At 36.1% G+C, this 21894-nt stretch overlaps 2 protein-coding genes across 2 annotated transcripts; one reads left to right on the plus strand and one right to left on the minus strand.

The window, feature by feature from the left end:
* Window positions 1-1310: 1310 nt before the first annotated feature.
* On the minus strand, window positions 1311-5477 carry rnf7 (ring finger protein 7). Its single transcript, XM_043265136.1, has 3 exons — window positions 5266-5477; window positions 2317-2364; window positions 1311-1779 (listed from the first exon to the last, which is right to left on the minus strand). Exons 1-3 carry the CDS (start codon window positions 5438-5440, stop codon window positions 1661-1663), a joined length of 342 nt encoding a protein of 113 aa, XP_043121071.1. The 5' UTR covers window positions 5441-5477; the 3' UTR covers window positions 1311-1660.
* A 146-nt stretch (window positions 5478-5623) lies between these two features.
* On the plus strand, window positions 5624-21200 carry trpc6b (transient receptor potential cation channel, subfamily C, member 6b). Its single transcript, XM_043265135.1, has 12 exons — window positions 5624-6394; window positions 8742-9498; window positions 10867-11052; window positions 11249-11413; window positions 11772-11988; window positions 12896-13123; window positions 13390-13654; window positions 14912-15107; window positions 16676-16879; window positions 17114-17170; window positions 17381-17456; window positions 17754-21200. The coding sequence occupies exons 1-12, from the start codon at window positions 6300-6302 to the stop codon at window positions 17888-17890; spliced, it is 2583 nt and encodes an 860-aa protein (XP_043121070.1). The 5' UTR covers window positions 5624-6299; the 3' UTR covers window positions 17891-21200.
* Window positions 21201-21894: the final 694 nt, after the last annotated feature.

Genomic DNA, 21894 nt, shown 5'->3' on the forward strand with positions numbered 1-21894 from the left:
CTATCAACTTCAGCTCAAGGAAATAAACAGTACGATATTAGACTAGTTTTATGTAAATGCCAGTTATTGTGCTTCCTTGGGAAAACTGTGCCTCTTTAATGATAAAGGCTGTTGCTGTTCTGCGTTCTGGCATGCAAGCAAAAAAGGACATTCTAATCCCGAGATATAGCTCAGATCTTCCTTCAATGTTATAGCCAGTTCACCAAGTCAGCCAGCGTGAAATGACCTTGATGCCCACTTCATTGTCTGCCAGGTGAAAATATTTCAAATTACTTTGAAAAGTAATAGCGCTGGTTTAAAGCTTAATTCTTTTAGCGGTCTGATCAAATTGCGAACCACAGGTTTGAGCCATAGCAGCGAGGCTTTACTTAATCAGTTTAATGCTTGATGTTACAAGCTGATAGGTTGTTTTCAGTTCTTTGAGAGTCTGAAGACTTACAAGGAGCTTACAAAAGTAGATTTAGAGCACATGGAATGAGACTAAAGTGAGAATAAGTCTTCATTAGGTGTAAACATTAGGGCAAAATCTGTTCTCTTGGCTGCATTCAAGCAAACTTAGCCCAAAGGACAGAAATGTTTCAGAGAAGGCTGTCTGGCAGACAGTTGACATCATTATCCTATAATGATACTGCATTAGCATTTATTAAGATGTCAAGATTTGAGACATTGTTTTTTTTTATTATTTTCTTCTTATAAACTGCTTAGAAAATTGAGTAATGATAATTCAAACGCTGAAAATAGTTCTGTAGAGTAACGTGTCTGCTTGTGCATCAACATTAAAAATCAAATATTCTCAACTTGCAGATAAACACCAAGAAATACAATATAGGTACAGATTCAGTATGGACTATATTAAAATGATATAGGAACACCTTGATTATATGCATCAGTAACTGTCAGACTGTGACAAGTGGGTGTTATGTACCAGAATACAGTCAGACGTGAATATGAGCGCCCTTAAACGATGTCTTAAGATTTTTTCTTGGTTTTAACAAGACACAGACATCTGTTCACTTCAGAAAATCCATGGAAATGTCTATACAACTTTTTTTTTCCTCCACAGATTATTTCTTGTACTTTGTATTTCTTGTAAAATATGCCTAGAAATCATCTTAATAGTTAAATTTAATGACAGAATCTTAATTTCAAGTAAACTAATCCTATCATATCTTTGCTTTGAGGGCTTTTTCTTTTTTTAAGAGATTTGTACGCCAAAAAAAAAAAAAAACTTTAATCTCTCTCTCTGCGTGTGTGTGTGGTGCAAATTTTCACCTGTAATTACTTTAAAATAATCTGCAAACAAACACCTGTAAAACATTGAGGATTGATTTTATTTCCAACACACATAAAAACACACATTCACAGCACAACTTCAGTTATAATCAAACATGATGCCACAAACACCCAAATGAATCCGTCATATCCCAGAGCTCTTCTGGCTGGTTCTTCTTAATGCTGTATGGGGTGACAGAACGGTAAAGCTAACCATTGTCACCTGGATTTCTGCCTACATCCTTGGTTTTGCTGTGACGGTCACACACATGCACACAGGTATTCCTACACATTCAACAGCTGGAGATGCTCTGATAATCAGTCCGGTCTCCCTAAGCAGAGTAGTGCCAAAGTGGACGGAGGAAATGTGGGTCCAAAGCTTGAATCCTCACTTGCCAATCCTCTGTACCACCCAGTCCTGTTGGCATAGTGGGCATCTATTGTTCTGCTTCACCCAGAGGGACATGCAGCAGTTGTGGAAGGAGTGGTTGCACTCTCCCCATACCACTGAGAGAGAGAGAAAGAAAGAATGAGAGACAGTGATGTTTCAGAGCCAGAAAAAAACTAAACTTCTGTTCCACAAGGGGAAAAACAGACAGTCGTATTGGTTTTGCAACAACATGAAGGTGAACATATGAAAGATTTTTCATTTCTGGGTGAACTCTCTTTAAGTGTAACACTATCCTTTGATTTAACCTACCATTGTGGAGGCAGGGTTTATTTTGTGACGCAAATGAATACTACGGATCGTGCACTTGGTCAAGGTACTTAACCCCAGCTTGGTTTCGTTGGATTGACCCTAACAGGTGCAATGTAAGTAGCTTCGGATAAAAGCAACCGACTCAAACGTATAACTTATTATACTTTATATTAAAAATGGGAGATATAAAGTGAAAAATATTAGTGCAAACAGAAACGACAGTAAACAGTAAACAGCCATCTGCTTCTAGGGGATTTATGTAATTGATTGATTAGGGGATAAATGTAATTGATTAATTAGGCAGGCAATTAGTATGCCAGCAGTGATGTTAACTGTTGACTTACCGACACAGTCCTCTTGTTTGTTTTCAGCCTGACATCTCAAGCATGCATCTGAAATACATAAACAACAACAAAAAAATACACATTCAACATTAATTTAAACATACCAAGTTTTTTTTTACTTCATTTAGGGCAGAAATCAGTTGAAATCATGACATTTTAAAATTATTTCACAGGACAGATTTCAAGTCATTTATTTTGCAAACAGGTCTTAGACTATGCCAAGATTAGGCTATAGTTCAATTAGGACATTTCTCAAATGTTCTTAAACAAACAAAAAGCCAAAAAAACCCAAAACATTACTGGTGTGCATCTTGAGGCAAAACAAAAGCCACTGATATATTTTAAGATTAGTCAATGTCATTTTAATAAAAAGTAACAAATGTACAAAAATACATAATGTATAATCATAATGTATCACAGAAATACTATTAAGTAATTTAGTGGTTAATTCAGCAGCAACAGATCATGGGTGCACAATGACTTTATAAAATCTATTGAAACATTTCTATTTTATTAATAAAAGTGATTAAGTGGAGGACTAAATCTGGTAAAATGGTACATGATGCTCTTTGTATTATTGTAAAATACATTATTGAAAAAGTTAATTTATAAGCACTATAAAATTAAAATCCTTTTTTATATATTGCACAATAATGAAGACAGCAACATGATGTAGATAAAACAGAACAAGAAAGACTATTAATAATCTTTCATTGCGCAAAAAAGTACTATAATGCGAGAATGATGCGCTTGAAACAACACGGAGCCCTCAGAGTCCCGATAGAAAAGGTCAAAGGGGAAGAGATACTGATGTATAGTGTATTAAATCGGTGCGATGCCAAATTGATGATTCTCTCCGCCCGTTATTAGTGTTTAGCAGTGTACAAATCACGTTTTGGTAACGGTAAGGCACGCTTGGAACCTCAGCAGAGGTGGTAAACTTACAAAAAATACCGTGCCATATCATGCTATTGAAAAGCGCCATATGTACACTTGAATTTAATGACTTTAAATATCCATCTGTACCTCACATTGCATTGTGGAACGGCTACAGAACACTTGTGCACAAGAACTTTATGGTGCTTTATAATTTTTTTGTGGGGCTCGACAACAACACAATAGTATACGTACAAATTCGGATTTTTTAATTCCCGATCCACAGAACATGAACCCAATATCGATCCTGAGTATCGGATCGATGCATCCCTATTTTTGTCTAGGATTAGGCTTAAACCAGAGGATAAACCCAAAGTCATACACAGGACTACTCCATTCCACTTTCCCCCATTAATAGGTAATAGGAGTAAGTTGTCTTGGTACTTCTAATGTCTTCGATTTGAACATTCACTGCAGCACTTCTGAACAATGATTTATTTCAGTGATTTTGGGCGTCATGAGGGTTTTTCCACACTTGAGTAGTTCGCCCAAAAATTTAAGTTCTGTCATCATTTACCCTCAAGTAGTTTCAAACAGTATTTTTTCCTACTTCGACCCAAAACAGCCTGGTTTACAAACTTTCTTCGAAACATCTTCCTTTGAGTTCGGCAGATTTGGAACTACTCGAAGGTGAGTAAAAGATGACAATTTTTGGGTGAACTATTGCTTTAACTGTGATTTCAAAACCCCCAATGACCAAGATCACATCTCCATGTCTCAATCATGAGTATTCATAAGAAGACATGCCAGTCTGTACGTTTTATAGTTGAATGCTACCATTGACTTCCCTTTTTCTTTGTTGCTTACTATGGAAGTCAATAATTTTTTGATTACCAGCATTCTTCAAAACATCATGCAGGTTTGGAACGACATGAGGGTAAGTAACTTTAACACCCGAAGGTTGTAATCCTGCTCTGTATAGTGGCTAAAGGTACAATTCACAGATGTGGTATTAGCATCACTTTTTAGCCAGGGTTAAGGGTTTAGCAGTGGTTTTTGCAGTCACAACCCACACTGCGGTATATGAGAATATGGTGTTAGAATGTCAGGGCTAGATGCTTAGCTGCTGGCAGCTATTCCTGTGCCTCATGAAGACATCAAGAAGATGGTCCAACGTGTTTTGGACCATTGTGGAAACACAGAGCTTGGTATAAACAGTTGTTTCAACATCTGGGTGGAACATATGATGGAAAAGATGCACGACTTTGAAGCCTTCATGTAAACATGTAGCAAACTGCAATTTGTCTAATCAATGAAAATGACACTGCAAAAATGCTAACAAGAACTTTAAGCTAAGAGTGCAAAACGTACAGTGTGAAACGTTAGCTTATGAACGCCAAGTGTTAATTGTTAACCCCCAGGTTAAGCGTACCCTACCAAGGTAAATTAGCGCAGAATGATGCAGGGTTAACCATTTCACGTATGACAAGTGCTTATGAAACGTTCCTTTAGACGTGCTTAAATCTTGGGTTAACAGTACTGTGAAAACACTACACAACTGATTGGACGCCAGATGCCTTTAGACGTTTCTGTAATGCATTTAATAGATGCATTCAAATTAGTCATTTAAATGTGTTCGATTCAGAATCGAGCATCTCACCTGAATGCAAACGTTGGATACGTTTTATTGTTTTATATAAAAAATGTAAACAAGCGAGTTTAAAATTCGATGTAGCGCATTCGAACGTTCGATACATTATTTCGAGCGTTATTTTCGCCACGGAAGGTTCTATTCTCGTGCTTGTCTGAAAATTGGCCATTATAGACACTTTCAACGTTTGAGTCAGCATTTACGTGACCACTTATGGTTTTAACAAACGCTGTATGTAGGCAGCAGTGTGACATTCATTTTCAACCGTGTTATTTTGCTAGAAACGACTCGTTGGTTCGTCGGATACATGCAATGTCATCTGCCTATTCTTGGCCTTCTGGGGTAATCCAGAGCCAGCTAAGAATCCCAGAAAGGTAAACAAATGCTATTTGAGCTAGCCGGTTAGCTAGAGAAAAACTCACCCATTACTTGAACCCGACAAATAGCGCAAGTGTCGCACTCCACATCCCAGCTCCACATGGCCACCGCATTCCACTTCTTGAGGGAGAACATCTTGTCTCCCCCCGATTTAGATCCAGAAGAACCGCTGTGAGTGTGCACTAAACCCGGCTCATCACCGTCGTCCATCTCCGCCATGGCGAAGAGGCGCAGAAACAAAATGGCTGAGACAGACTGGTCTGCAGACACGCAGATCGGCCTCTCACTGGAGCTGAGCGTAAACAGGCCCCTGGCTGGATGTATTAAATACACTCAGTAGGGAACGTTTTCACACGGTTCCCTAATTTTTCCAAAGTACTGTAAAACAATCATCACCTCTCTGTGTTTTATATGTTGTGTGCACCAAAAACAAACAATCAAACAAATACAAACTAGCATTTATTCACTTTTTCCCCCTCATACTCATGCGTCCTTGTAAAGCTAAGTTATCATAATTGTATTATTTTCAGTAGCCTTTGACAATTGCTAGTGCCCATTAGGGGGCGACCTGCTCCACATATATATATATATATATATATATATATATATATATATATATATATATATATATATATATTATTTAAAATATTTATCTCAGCTCAGATACAACGTTTCAAATCGTACAGTAATCTTCTTTAAAATCCCCTCATCAAACTAAAAAAAGTCACACCCTGCCTCCCAACGGAGATACCATCTACACTATGCGCCCTAAATAGTATTGAAAATGACTAGTATCATCTAGAATTTAGGATGGATAGTATGCACATCGATCGGTCTCTACATTATAGCCGTGACGTCATCACACATTTGATTAGGGGGACACACTTAATAAGCTTCCTGAACTACGCGCGTGTAGTCCTGTGGACCAGACCGACACCATAGTTCGCATTTTAATTAAGAAAACAAGACCGAGGAGAATTGCACTTAACTTTTGCGCGTGCACATCCGTTCCTGAGGTGAGCGGCAGTCTCGTGCGCATCAGCGGCGCTCAGAGATTCATGAAGACAGCCGCAGTCCGATGTCCACTGATAACGCTTCTGTTAAACACACTTCTGCCCATCAACGGATGAACGCCGACTTTGAAAAGTATCCTTTACCACGGTATTGCAAGAGGTGAGTGCCGCTTATATGACATTTTTGATGCATACGAAGACATTTTCACAGCATTTGCCATTATAAGTAAAGTTAAGAATTTTTTTTTTACTTAATAGAGTACTTTGTCAGTACACAGCAGTACAAGGAAATGCAATGATTCTTTTCAGTGGTACATTCACATAATAACATACAACAAACAGATATAAACATAATTTTTTTTTGTGATAACTGCACATATTGTAAGATTGTCAAGCTATGGCATGTTTTAAAAAGTTAGTCTTTACTAAAAAAAATATATAACTTTTTTTTTTTGTGACATGGCTATTACTATTTACAGTTCAAGATGAATTAGAGAAATAACTGCAAAACTGAAACAGTTTTTCATGTGATTTTTGGATTTAATTTAATATTAGGGCAGGCCGGGGTTAGTTGTCACGCTCATGAGGGTTGAATCTTAGTAACTGTAACATTTTATGTTAAAAGGTAAGTTACACAGATTTTCTATCCCTCTTTCTCCGCATGGTCGTATGTGGTCTGTATTTTAAGAACCAGTTAGTTATTAAGCATGGTTTTGAAAATTTATGATAAATCTGACCCTTATTTTTTTAATATTCAGCAACATTTTGCCCCTCGCATATGCTGTCTGTTGTATTCTCTTTTGCTTTGATTAGTATCACTCAACATACAGAACATTAACGTTAATGAAGATCTCAGAGTTTTTGAATTTTTAAGGGAAAGGTTTATATAGATTGAAATGTAACGAGGAGAAGACTGACACTGATAACAGTGGTTGTGCCCTTTGAATGCTGGGATGAGAATTTTCTTGAATAACTAAGACAGCATTAGTGTGGGAGGAGGGCTCATTGATCTCTGATTCAGCGCTGTCATTGCTACGGAAACAAACAAATGATTTCACCAAAATTAATCAATCTAAATGCAATCATGCATGCACATCCCCTCTTTTATTCTTGTTCTGACATACACATATAATTGTTACCCTGTTTTAAACAACGTTCTAAACTCAGTCATTTGGTGCGTTTTATGTTTTAAAAAAATTATGCATCGTAGATGTTTGCAGCTGTTTGCAGCAGTTTAATGTTTTTCTGAAATCTGAGGATTATATACAACTTAACATTTCAGCAGTCCTGCGGGTAAAAGTCGTTAAATTACAGTCCTTCAGCTAACAAAAAAATGTTAAAAAAATGATGTAAAGACCACCTGGTCATAAAAATATGTATCTTTTTTATGTGCCTTACTGTATATTTTGCTGCAGTTTCACAGACGAATGTCCACTGAGTGACGCTAAAACACAGGTTCAATACGTGAACCCTGGCACCATTCTATTACGTTAATATAGGTACATATTGATGTGTTTTTATTACTTCAAATATCGTTTTTTCAAATTCAATATTGTTTGAATTTGTGTGAAAAGTATGCTTTTTTTAATCAAAACTCTGTAAATCTGTGTGAAAACGAATAAAAGGTTTTGGAGTTTTACTGCTTGAGGTGCTCATTTTTTCTTTTGGAAACTGCAGTGATATGTACTTATTAGTATTTTTTTTTTTTCTCGCTAAAAAGTGCACCTGTTTATGCCACGAGACCAGGTAGTGTAAAGAAAGCATTGATTTCTTGAAGCCTTATAATACAAGCTTGAAGGAAAACATTACCTATATCTTAATTTTTGCTAAATTAAAAAAGAAACAAAACATTGCAATACATAAAACTTATTTTACCACAAAATGAACACTAGTGGCAGTAAAATAGCAACAACCTTCATTCCTTTTTAGTATCATGATGTGACCTCCCAAAACTTTTACCATGATGCATGATTATTAAACCAGTATGTTTTCACATTTAGTACTACGCTGTCCCGTGAGACATGAATTATGACAAAAGATATTAAAGATTCATAGGCATAAGTTAAAATGTCATGGTTTATTTTTTTATCCCACATTTGGTTATTCTAACACTTTGGTTAGTTTTAGGGTTGTTTACTGTCTTTTTTTTAACTCAATAAAGCAGTTTTAACAAACAACATTCATATAGAGTCATATAATCAAATAATATTATTTTGCAGAAATGTGGCAACAGGTGCAAGTTGCTCATGACATTTTATCACTGTCCACATTTATCAGTGTTCTGCAAATTTTCTTAAAATAGTAACCTAAATAGTAACCCATGGGATCAGGATTTCCTCAAGCAGATTTTGCAACAGGTTCAGATTGGTTGAATGAATTTAATGCATTGATAAAGCTGCTTGGTTTGAAGTGAGCTGAAATTTTCATTTTTATTTTTGAATGTTGTTAATGAGTCTGCATTTGTTTAAAACAAGTTTTGCTATTTAATTTTCTCTCTGTTGAAAAAGGTGGAGCAACGATGACCTTCAAAGGCATGCACTGGCTAAGAGCCGCCGCATGGCTATGCGGAGACCGGCCTACATGTTTAATGCCCGTTACAATAGTCTATCGCCAACTGAAGAGCGTTTCCTAGAGGCGGCAGAGTATGGAAATATCCCTGTCATCCGTAGGATGCTAGAAGAACTCCCAGACCTTAATGTCAACTGTGTGGACTACATGGGCCAGAATGCATTGCAGCTTGCGGTTGCCAACGAGCACCTCGAAGTGACTGAACTCTTGCTGAGGAAAGAGAACCTGGCCAGGATTGGTGACGCTTTGCTTTTAGCCATAAGTAAAGGCTACATTCGTATTGTGGAAGCCATTTTGGGCCACCAAGCCTTTGCTGACACATCTAAACTCGCTAGCAGCCCCCTCCAGGCAGAGACGCAAGGCGATTTCTTCGCCTATGACGAGGATGGCACTCGTTTTTCCCATGATATTACACCCATTATACTAGCTTCTCATTGCCACGAATACGAGATCGTGCACATTCTGCTAAGGAAGGGCGCCCGCATTGCACGCCCACATGACTACTTTTGCAAATGCAACAGCTGCCTCTATCACCAGAGGCACGACTCTTTTAGCCATTCACGTTCAAGAATCAATGCCTACAAAGGGTTGGCAAGCCCTGCCTACCTTTCCCTGTCCAGTGAGGATCCAGTACTGACTGCTTTGGAGCTCAGCAATGAACTAGCTGTACTAGCCAACATAGAAAAAGAGTTCAAGGTAAGCGTGATAAGAGAGGAACATTAAGATTCTGTTAAACATGGAAGAATTTCTCATCCCATTAGAACAGGTTATATGTCATTGTCAACACAGTAATGGGGTTTGACCAAGCATTTCATTGGGTAATATCAAATAATATATAGCAATAACAATATTAGGCAGGAAACACATTAGGAAAAAGACCAGCAGCTAGACTAATGAGTTTAAGAGTTATGCTTTTTTTATTTAACTTTTAACTTTTTATGCATAGTGCATATGGATGTGGGTGTACAGTCATGCTTGGTAGTTGGTGAGTCTGCAGCCTTTGCCATTGAGTGGGTGGCTCAGTTCTTCTAACTTATATTATTATTGATGAGTTGAAGGTTTTGTTTGCTGATTGAGTATTTAACAGATGGTAAGACTATATTTCTAGAAAGTAAAAGAAAAAATATTTTTTTCTGCCTCAACATGCACAACCACATGCCAGTTACATTCATTTTGCAAGCACCAAAAATACTCATATGGTAAACTCTGTGGCCTATGTGTTTGTAACACTTTACAATGTCTTTCATTTTAAGCCACTGAAGATAAATGAAAGAGGATGTCAGTGTTGCTTGCCCATGGCAATATCAATTTGGAGGTTAATGTGGCATTTGAAGGTGATTTCTAGGGTAATTTGGATATTTACTTGGGCATTGGTGTTCTGGGTGTTAATAGTTCTGGGAGATTGCTTACTGTTTCAAGTTAGAATCCTCATCTCTGTGATAGTCTGTTCTCTAAATAGGGCCTGGGTTGCAACAGTAAAGTCCATTAAGCAACAGTAAACAAGACGGTGCAACACAAAGTGGTATTCAGTCATTTATTTAAATGCAACTGATGGATTATGAAGAGGATCTAATTTTTTGCTCCACATATCCTTAGTCTTAGTAGGTGGTGTTGTTAATAGCAGACATATCTTTGCATAAATGGAAAAAACTTTAATATCAACTTAAATTTTAAACATAATCAACACCAATTAAATTAAGGTTTTATGGTAGAATCGTATATTGATGAATAAAATGGTATATAACTTAAAACTTAATATTTGACTACCTAATCTGTCACATTGTTATGACTACAGCAAAGCAGCTGTTCTCCCGTAGTAGATGGTTACAAGTACAAAATCGAGAAGTAGCACAATATGATGTCGGAATGCTGTGCCGTTACAAAAATGGAGGCAGGTTAAAGTCTCTAATTTAATGAATTCTGATAACCACAGTTTTGACCAACAGATACCAATCATTTTTGGCTTAACAGTCCCTTTAATATTGTCAGTGAAAGCAAGTATAAAAAGTATTACCATTGTCTTGTGTATGCTTTCAACAGATATATGCTAATTTCCTTTTTCAGAATGATTATAAGAAGCTGTCTATGCAATGCAAGGATTTTGTAGTTGGACTTCTGGATCTGTGTCGGAATACAGAGGAGGTGGAAGCCATTTTAAATGGAGACACAGAGGCAGGTGGCCACTGTGACAAGGGTGGCAGGCCTGATCTAGTTCGATTAAAACTGGCCATCAAATACGAGCTAAAAAAGGTAGGCTCATTTAATAAAAACTTTTAATCATAAATTTCACGCAACGATTTCAGTAAGTGAATTATTAGGCATAATGATTGAGCTATTGTAGCCTCAAGTGCAAAAATGCAATGGCTTAATCACTGTGCATGATAGCGCAGTAATATAAACATATCTGTTTACTGTATCTCTGCCGGCTCTGATGCTTCCCACACAGTTTGTAGCCCATCCAAACTGCCAACAGCAGCTTTTGTCCATATGGTATGAGAACCTGTCAGGGCTCAGGCAGCAAACCACAGCTGTCAAGTTGCTGGTGGTTCTGGGGGTGGTGGTTGGACTTCCCATCCTGGCCTTACTGTACTGGATAGCACCCTCAAGCAAGGTCAGACTGTAATAACCTAAACCTTTAGTCACTGTGAATTCATCCATGGCACTGAATATCTTTTCTCGCTTATTTGATATTATAAGCAAGCAAATAACACAAACGCAATGCTCTTTCGGTTGCACTTTATTTTACAATACATGTACTTACAATGTATTTATCCAAGAAAGTACTGGTAATGTAAGGTAACTACAAGGGTTAGGTTTAAGGCTATTACCTGATTATTACTTAGTTATTATAATTGCTACAATAAGTAAATAGTATGTACATGAGCAACCGCTACAGCTGTTACTTCTTACTAAAATAATATTACTTTAGAATATTCTTGACCTGTTTTGTGCAATGTTTTTGATTACAGTTGGGGAAGATCATCCGTGGTCCTTTTTTAAAATTTGTGGCACATGCAGCTTCTTTCACAATCTTTCTTGGCCTTCTCATTATGAACGCTGCTGACCGTTTTGAAGGGACATCTCTCTTACCAAATATGACCATCCATGACCACCCTTCCCAATTGTTCCGCATGAAGACCACCCCTTTCACCTGGATGGAAATGCTGATCATTTCTTGGGTCGTAGGTCAGACATCATCTCATCCTCGTGTTACACAACAGCAAATCAAACATTATTTTGGATTTTCAGTTTATTTGCTCACCCGCATGATGTTGCAAACCCGTATGGATTTTTTGGAACATAAAATAACTTTTGCAGAATGTTCACACTGCTCATTCTCTGTATGCGAGTTAGTAAATAAATTCCAAAATCGATCATAAATGCACTATAGAACTAGCTTTTATGACACATTAAACTTCAAGCTTAACCTATATAAAGCTTACGGTATCATTTGACGCACAAACTTTTAAGGACTTTGCTAAAACATTGCTGAAAAACCTGGACATTTTATACACAATAGTAAACATAATAAATAGAAGTAAAAATAATATTTTAAGAAGAACATTTGAATAACACTTGTTGCACTGGAATGAAGCAACTTTTTAAAATGTGAATAGCAAATATGATATATCAGACTTAAGGAATGCTTATTTGCATTATATCTTTCCCTACCAAAAAAATAAAATATGGAGATCATAAAACTAAGAACATTTGACTTTTTTGGTTACATAAATATCAGCAACTGCTCAAAAATGTACATGTTATCCTATATTAAACTATAAGAGCCATAAAAGCCTAGTGTATCAAATATGAAAACCTGCTATTAACAATATGAAGCTAAAGGTTAAAAAAAACTTTTCCCACAGTGATGTACTAAAATAAATCCCAAATGACTGGTGCAAGCACACAATGATTCATAGGTCACACTCTTTGAACTGTCTAACATCTGTCACATCTGTCAAATCTTTTAGAAATATTTGTAGAAATGATATGTACAGCAGCTTCGTTAATTTAAAAAGAAAGTTTAAGACACTAAATGCATGAACTAAGTGCATGAACGCTAATTATCCGTTTCTTCTTTTTCCAATAAAAGGAATGATTTGGGCTGAATGTAAAGAGATATGGTCTCAGGGTCCTCGGGAATATCTGCTGGAGCCTTGGAATTTGCTGGACTTCGGCATGCTGGCCATTTTTGTGACTTCATTTATTGCTAGATTTATGGCATTTTGGCATGCAAATGTTGCACAGAATTATGTGGACAAGCACTACACAGATCTATCAAACATTACCTTGCCCCTTGAGATAGAATACTATCGTCTTGGTGAGTATCGCTGTTTAATATTACTGAAAAAACTATTTTGTCCAATTTAAAAAATATCACTTTTTTATTATCTGGAGATGTCTACCTAGAACCAAAGATGGTAAATAAATAAACAATTAAAAAAAAAAAAAAAGCAGTGATAAAGATGATTAAAGGAAATGTTTCTTATTGAAAATGTCACCTTCAATATTTCTGTCAATTAAATAATTTTTCAAAAGACACCTGTCACCTGAAGACTCATTTCATGAAACATGCATATATTTCAGCTCGTGTCCACTGGGTTCCTTCAGACCCTCAGCTGATCTCCGAGGGCCTTTATGCCATCGCAGTGGTTCTGAGCTTCTCTCGGATTGCGTACATCCTACCTGCGAACGAGAGCTTTGGGCCCTTGCAGATCTCTCTGGGCAGGACTGTAAAAGACATATTTAAATTCATGGTGATCTTCATAATGGTGTTTGTGGCCTTCATGATTGGAATGTTTAACCTCTACTCATACTATCGCGGAGCGAAGCAGAACGGTGCCTTCACAACGTAAGCAACGGTCAATTCCTGTTTGTCTTGTCCTTTGTAATTGCATCACATCCGTGACTTTATTAGTTATATAATTACAAAAGCGCCCAGAGCCTTTGGCAGCAATGCATAAGGCCATACTGGAAGTAGGCGTTTGGCAAATTTGATTATCATGACTACCACGCCATGTCCATGTGGACATGAGAGTGTATAAGAGTCCAAGACTCTGTTAACAAGGCTCAGGTTAATATGAAAAAGATAAGTAATTCATTTGAAATGCAGTGAAATTCATTAAAGACCTTGTGAAATCAAAATCGGAAACAGTTCCGTTAGTTCTATTGAACTCTATTGGTAATGATGGAACTTGCGACCATAGTTGCTTTTAGGCAACGCACCTCTGGTTTGTTATAAGCAGATTGCAAAATATATAGAAATTCACCACCACTAATAATGTTGCTTGATGTTATTATCAGATCATTTTATTTTCATAATTATAAACTAGCGCTGTCTAACGATTAATCGCATCCAAAATACGTTGTTTACATATTTCTATATATGTTTGTGTGCTGTTATTATATAGAAATACACACACACATGCACGTGTATATATTTAAGAAAATTTTTATATTTGTATACTAAATATATGTAATAAATTCTATAAATATATGCATGTAAATATATGTAATTAAAAAAAATATTTACTGCATAGGTTTATTTAATAAATACACTAACACACACACACACACACACACACATATAATAGCACTATTATAAACTATTATTGTAGAGAAAAACGCTTCTTCATTTACTGCACTTCTTTGTTATTTTCTTAAGACAAAGACTCTACATTTGTGTGACCCTAAAGCCTACAAACAGAATAAAAAACACAAAGCGACATTTTGGGCGGGATTTAGTAATAAGGTCCCAATGGTTAACATTAGTTAATGTATTAATTAACACAAACTAATAACTAATAATGCAGTACATTTGTCACAGTATTTCTTAATCGTTGTTAATGTTGGTCAAATATTAAGAGACATCACTTTTGATTTTAATAATGTATTATTAAATATTAAATTTAACATGAAGTGAGATGTTTTTTATCATTCATGTTAGTTAACAAATGGCACTTATTATATGCGTGCATATAATAAAACATACTTTCCTATATGTGTATGTATATGTAATAAATTATGAATTCAAATACATGATCATTAAAATGATGAATTAAGTGATATAACCCACACTAAAGGAAGTTGTCTGTTTCTCCTTCTCCAGTGTTGAGGAAAGCTTTAAAACTTTATTCTGGGCTATTTTTGGACTTTCTGAGGTCAAGTCTGTCGTCATCAACAACGGGCACAAATTCATTGAGAATATTGGCTATGTCCTTTACGGGGTCTACAACGTTACCATGGTTATCGTCTTACTCAACATGCTCATCGCCATGATCAACAACTCATTTCAGGAAATTGAGGTAATCATATTCTGAAATGAGATCTGTGGATAGTAGGATGGTACAGGCCTCGGGCAAATGTCCAGACATCATAATTTCCCATTTATACTCCTTTTTAAATGAGATACAGATCCTTTATGGTACTGTTTCGTTTGTTAAACTGCAATAGGAAGTCTTCTCTGGTTACAGTAGAAATTGATTTTTGTTGGTTTTATAAACTACAGCCCGTTTTTGTAAAAGCAACTTGTCCTTCGTATAATAATACAGTAGCACTTAACAGTGAAATATGAATTACTCATGCACTGGATGAAAAATACAACAAACATTAATGCTGCTGCAAAGCAAGAATGTTGTTATCAATCCATAAATCTTTATTGCGTCAGAGTGGTCTGATGTGGTAACGGGAAACAGAGAATGTTTTTTTTGAAGTTTTTATTGCCATATGGGAATCTCATTATTATTTGACCATTACTAATATGTCAACACACTGCACTGTTGCAATCACACGGCCTTTTAATGTTTTAGTATTGGTTTTTATCAGATGCTACAAAATCAAATTCAGTGTGATTTAGTTCTCGCGTTGAAGATTCTTTAACATTAATGGAACCTTTTTATTTCTTTAATTTCGGGAAATGCTGTTTAGGTTATTAAAAAGATCTTTACACTAAGAAAAATGTAACTTTTAAGATCTGTTCCATTATAAGTTATTTGCGGAACCCAAAATGGTTCTGTAATAACATTGCTGCAACCTTCCGACTTTCATAACTTTTATGATACCTTTAATATTTTAAGACAGTAAATAAAGATATATTTTGTATATTTTAATTGATGTTAAGAGTGTATATAGAGTAGACTGAGACTAGTTGTCACATGAGGAAATTCTATAACAGTAGCTATCCAAACTTAAAGGGATAGTTCACCCAAAAATTAAGATCTGATGCAATGACCAACTGTCCTGAGTGTGTTCACAACCTCCGGTGCATAATTTTATAAAACTAACATTTTTAAATCTGCTTTTTACAGTTCTTTAGGTAAAAATGGTTTTCTTAAAAAGTGCATCGGTTCTATCTTTATCTTTATAAATTATACTTTGATAATAGATATTTTAGTTATTTAAAGGAACACTCCTCTTGTTTTTGGAAATAAGCTCATTCTCCAAATTCCCCAGAGTGCGATATCACGCAGCGCCTGTGGAAAATAGTTCCCAGCTCGCAAGACATGCTCCATATCCGGGTCTGGCTGTTATGAGGTGCTGTGTGATATCACCATGCCTGCTGCGCACCTCCTGTTACACCTAAAGAGTCAGGTTTTAAATATGAAAAATATCAAAACTCTGATCCTTTTTGAATGTGACGCCACTGGTCTAATTGATCTATGCTAAGCTATGCTAAGTGCTATCGCCGGACCGGCTGAATGGATTCAAAAACTGTAACTGGGGGTTGGAGAAAGAAAGTGGAGTGTTCCTTTTAAAGCAACGCATGATACATGTACTAATGCAAAATAAAATTTGATGCCACTCTAAATGAAAATTAGTAGGCATTTCCAATGAAATGTCACTTGCCGGTATCTTGTGTGTATCTTTGTGACAGGATGATGCGGATGTGGAGTGGAAGTTTGCCAGGGCTAAGTTGTGGTTTTCGTACTTTGAGGAAGGAGGGACGCTGCCTGTGCCCTTTAATCTCATCCCCAGCCCAAAATCAGTCATCAGCCTGGCTATCAAACTCAAACAGCTCCTGCTAATACCTCTTCACAGACACAAAGAGGACCTGAAGGAGGACACTGAGCTCAATGAGGTAAGGTGGAGGAGAGGCATTCCTAAATCAAATTGCATCTCATGCGCGAGAGAGTTCTCACAACATTGCTTTCTATTATTTATATATTAACATGGGGTTCTTTACATGACTACATATTTTTTCTATGCGTATTATATGCTTTTATTGGTATTTGGTTCCCTCTTATGGCCAGATTGTGTAACAACACGAAGAGCTTTTCATTTATTAAAAAGAAAACACATTTTTTTCTTTCAGTCGGGCAAACAAAAAGAATCCAGTGAGAAGAATTCACCTCATACAAGTCGTTACCAGGTAAAACACAACCAATAGAATGCTTAGAATAAAGAGATCACGGAACGATATTAGAGACAAGAAATCAGATTTCCAACAGTGATCAGTAATGGCAGTGACTGACCAATCAGAACAAGCTATTTTGGGAAGCTGTTTAATAATAATGTATATCGCGTATCTTTTAGGATGAACCTTGCAAATAAATTTTGTGCTATTTTTTTCTCTCCACAGAGGATCATGAAACGGCTCATCAAACGATATGTGATCAAAGCACAGACTGACAAAGAAGGAGATGAAGTAAATGAAGGTACAAACCAGACTTTGTGCTGTTAATTCAATTTAGATGATGCTTGTGATATCTGTCCTCCAAAGTAAAATACCTGTGTCATAAAACCTTTTTTTATCATTCCGAATTAGAATTTTAAACTTCTTTTTGTAAAATGGTTTGCTTTAAACTTGTATTTATTGTTGGGTTATTATTGTCTGGTAGAACCACTTTTTAAGGTGGGTTTCTGGTTGAGTGTCAGTGATCCAGTTATGATCTAGTTATGCAAACATATAACTGATGGTAGAAGGTGTTTATCAATCTCTTTGTGTCTTACAGGGGAACTAAAAGAGATCAAGCAGGACATCTCAAGTTTACGCTATGAGCTGCTGGAGGAGAAATCTCGTCAGACAGAGGAGCTAGCAGAACTGGTCAGGAGACTGGGAGAGAGACTAGCCGGTCAACAGAACCTGTAATTAACACTCTTTTAATTATTCTCAGTGGCCATTCTCATTAGGTTGTCAGGAATACACTACATTAAATAATTTTCTCTTTGTTTTATTTAAAATAGCAAAAATAAAATGAAATATAATTACTTGAATAATTCATTACTATATATTTAATGACATATCAGAACTGGGGTGCTAAATTCATTAAAATCACACACTTAATCATACTAAAATGGCTTAATTTTCTTTTTTTTTCCTATTTGTTTTTGGGGCGTAAAATCGTCTATATAGCTAGCCTGACCAACTAGCAGTTAGCCGGAAGATTTTTATGTTTTTATGCAGCTGACTTAAAACAAAGTTTAGTTTGACATTCTGCTAACCGTAAGTAACTTCGCATCTACGCATCACCTAGCAGTAATTAGAGTATTAGTAGACTGTCTGCTTAATATCCTTTAACACTTTAGTTTGATGGATCCACAACATATCACTATCAGAAACTTTACAAGTATATGTCAACCTATTCTACTAACCCTAAACCTACCCTAACAGTCTATTGCTAGTTACTACATGTGTATTAATGAAAATTAGTTAACATGTAGTTGACATGTAATTACAGTTACATATAGTTAGACCGTCTAAAGTGGACTTTAAAAATAAAGTGTAACCGACGTAAATATCAGTCTTAAAGAATACATATTTATTGTTCAGTCGACCCCGGAACAATTTTTGATAGGGAGTGTCAGTTTTCTCTGTTGCATTACTCTTTTCTCAAAATTAAGACTAGTTTTATAAGCAAGGTTTCCTCTGGAGAGCAGTGATCCAGCAAAAAAGAAGCTGATATTAAATTAAGTAAATTTCAAAATGACTTTTTTAGTCATGTTTTTGGTACTGTTTGCCATTGTGCTGCCATGCTGTGTCATAATCTAAATATGCTATGTTAAACACAGGAAACTACACAGGAACTACACAATCCAGAGACATAGATGTTGTTTGAATGAATTGTATTTGATTTCATCATGTTCTGTTTTTTACTGAAGCTGTGCACAGTAGAGCCAAACCTATTTAAAAGCACCAACCTCAGTCTGAGAACTAATGTCACTGCAAATGTGTAGTTACTGTGTTTTTACGTTGTTATTGAAGTTGCTGACTTTGTAAATCTATCATATTTTATCATAATATGATTGTTGTTTAAGAGCCATGGTTTACTACAAATGTTTTATTAACCCTATTTATTGATTCATAATTTATTGTGTGAAGTCTGAAAGTTAAAAGATGTCAGTCTTTCTGCATAAACAATGGTTTATTTCTAATAATATATATATATATATTGTGCTTTCATCTTGTTTGTCTTGTATGCACTAAACCCTAATAAGTTCACTACACTCATTTACTGTAACGAATTCTTGTAATCCCTCATTTTGGTCATCAAAATTCAGACACCAGAGGTTATTTTCGTTTCACTATTTGTAGAACCACACAGAGGTGCTGTTGCGTTGGTTGAACCCACGGGGACCGGAGTCACCTTTATTTTTGTTTTGTATTATTATTCCCCCACAAAACTACTTAAAAGCACCATTTTAGCCGGCAGCATACAAAAGCATTGAAATGTTTACAATAAGTATCCATTTGTTTAATACACAACATTTTTGAAAAGGCTCTTGACCCAAGAACATAGCTATACCTGTTCAAATCTTCCTTTGGTTTGACTTTGCTTGAATATATCAGTGTGGTTTTATAGTGTTCACCATTTACAAGCAGCCATTAAAAATATGCCATTTTCTCCAAACATGTATTATTCATTTTCAGGTGATGTATAATTGAGGGAATGTGCGATTAAATCCTTTAAAGTGAAAACAAAACAAAAAACTTAAGACATTCTTTCAACACAAACTAAAATATTTTAGAGGAAAACTGAGCTTTCTGATGCTGCATAGACAGCAATGCAAGTTAAAAATGGTCCCTGGCCCAAAGACATATTAAAGACACTGTTAAAATAATCAATGCAACATCAGTGGTTCTACCATGATTTTATGAAACTTTAAGAATATATTTTGCACGCAAAGAACTAAATTACCAAGCTTGAAAGAGCCATGATACATTTTTAAAAACTTTTGACTGTGTTCGTCTGAAAGAAGAAAGTCATATACACCTAGGATGGCTTCGGGGGGAGTAAAATACAGGGTAATATAAATTTTTGGGTAAACTTTACCTTTAATGTTGAACCACTGAGGTCGCATGGACTATTTTAACACTGTCCTTCTGGACTTGGGAACATTTCAGTTGCATTATTATCAATGCAGTGTCAGAAAGCTCAAATCAAAATTACGTAATTTTTGTTCTGAAGATGAACCAAACTATTAAAGTGTGACTGTTGGACAATCGAGTGGTTTGTTGTCAATAACAGTCAGAAAGGTTACAAAAAATGTGACTAAAAGTTACAAATTACCATCAAAAGATCTGCAAGGACTTGGGTGTGAAACCACCAGGAACTTATTAGCCTCCAGTGATACAATTTTTCACTGAAGGACTCAGGCTCTTGAGCCCTAGTTAACAAACATCACAAACTGCAGCATGAAAACCACTTTTTTGAGCTAGTTTTAACCTTTTGGTTTATAGACAAACTAAAATGAAATCCCAAAACTACAACCAGATTCTTCTTCAAACGTGTACAAGATAAAGTCAGCTGCATTTAGGAAAGCTATGATCTTTGTGCATGACAATGCTCCATTAGATGTAACCAAGCGTTCTACCATTTTGCTTGCCAGAAAATGATACAAAGAAGACAAAATAGTTGCCAGGCCTAAACACAGTGCCAACACACTAAAACACTGCAAGTTCAAGATGTTTCCTCCTGTGAAACCTGTAGCTGGTTTCTTTGTAATTCTGTTAAACCTGGGTACAGTATTTTAAACACACACAATTGTTATAATATTCATCCTAGAGGTTTCTCTAATAGACGTCTATCACAACACATAGGCTATTTTAAATTCTGGTCTCAAGGTAAGTGGCAGAGATGTTACACCATAGTTCAACCTGACCTCTCGAGAGCCTCACACCTTCCCCCGCCATACAGATATAATTTGCCAGGTGCTTTCTCTGCCTAGAAATGAGTCAGAAATAGACAGCAGAGGTGAAAAGCTTTTATCAGTATTGGTTGACTTGACTACTAGTGCACTGACCTCAATAACAGCTTGCTTCACTGCATTCATTAAATTATATCCAAACATGAGTAGCGGTTTTGTATCATTGTGAGTTCTTTTTCCTGCTAATCGCACTGTACGTTATGCAACTTCTTAGACTGCTGCTTCTCAAAAAAATAAATACATGGACAAGAAAACCGTTGTCACAGTCTTTGTTATTACTATTAAGCTCTATTCGGACCAGTAATTATTACTAAAGCTTCTCAATGGATTTATGTCCTGTCTGAATATGTAATCTCAGTAATCATTACGTAAATGTCAACTTTTACCTATTGTAAAAAGTTCTGGAGAACTTACCTCAGGTAACACAAATTCCGTCCAAATAGACAAACTGTAAATATGTACATTAATATTCCACTTCTTTCTGTTTAAAAGTAGTTTTCCACACAACAATGAGAGCAAAATGAAGGTAAAATAAAATGTTTTTTGGCTTTAGGTAAGTGCCTATTAATGATACACATTCACATACACATACACATGACATTCTCTAGGCACAATACTTATGCTAGACAAGACAACCGTTCTGGAGAACCACGCAAACGTTGTATCCTGAAAGTGGTGCCGTATATCATGTAGTGTAGCATCATGTAGTGACCTGGCTACTGTTTTGCAAAGGAATGGCTCAAAATCCATTTGGCCACTGTACAGAACATGCATCTGTCTATAGTAACAATTTAATTAGTACATTTTGATTGGATATAAAAAGTTAGATCTGGTCGGAGGATATCAGAAGCAACACATGATATCGATGATGGTGGAGCGCAAATGAAGTCACACCTCCCACTTCCAGTAGTTTTACAGACATTTTATACGCAGATAGAATGTGGGCAG

This window comes from Puntigrus tetrazona, chromosome 18 (assembly GCF_018831695.1).
Source record: "Puntigrus tetrazona isolate hp1 chromosome 18, ASM1883169v1, whole genome shotgun sequence".
Classification (NCBI taxonomy): Eukaryota; Metazoa; Chordata; class Actinopteri; order Cypriniformes; family Cyprinidae; genus Puntigrus; species Puntigrus tetrazona.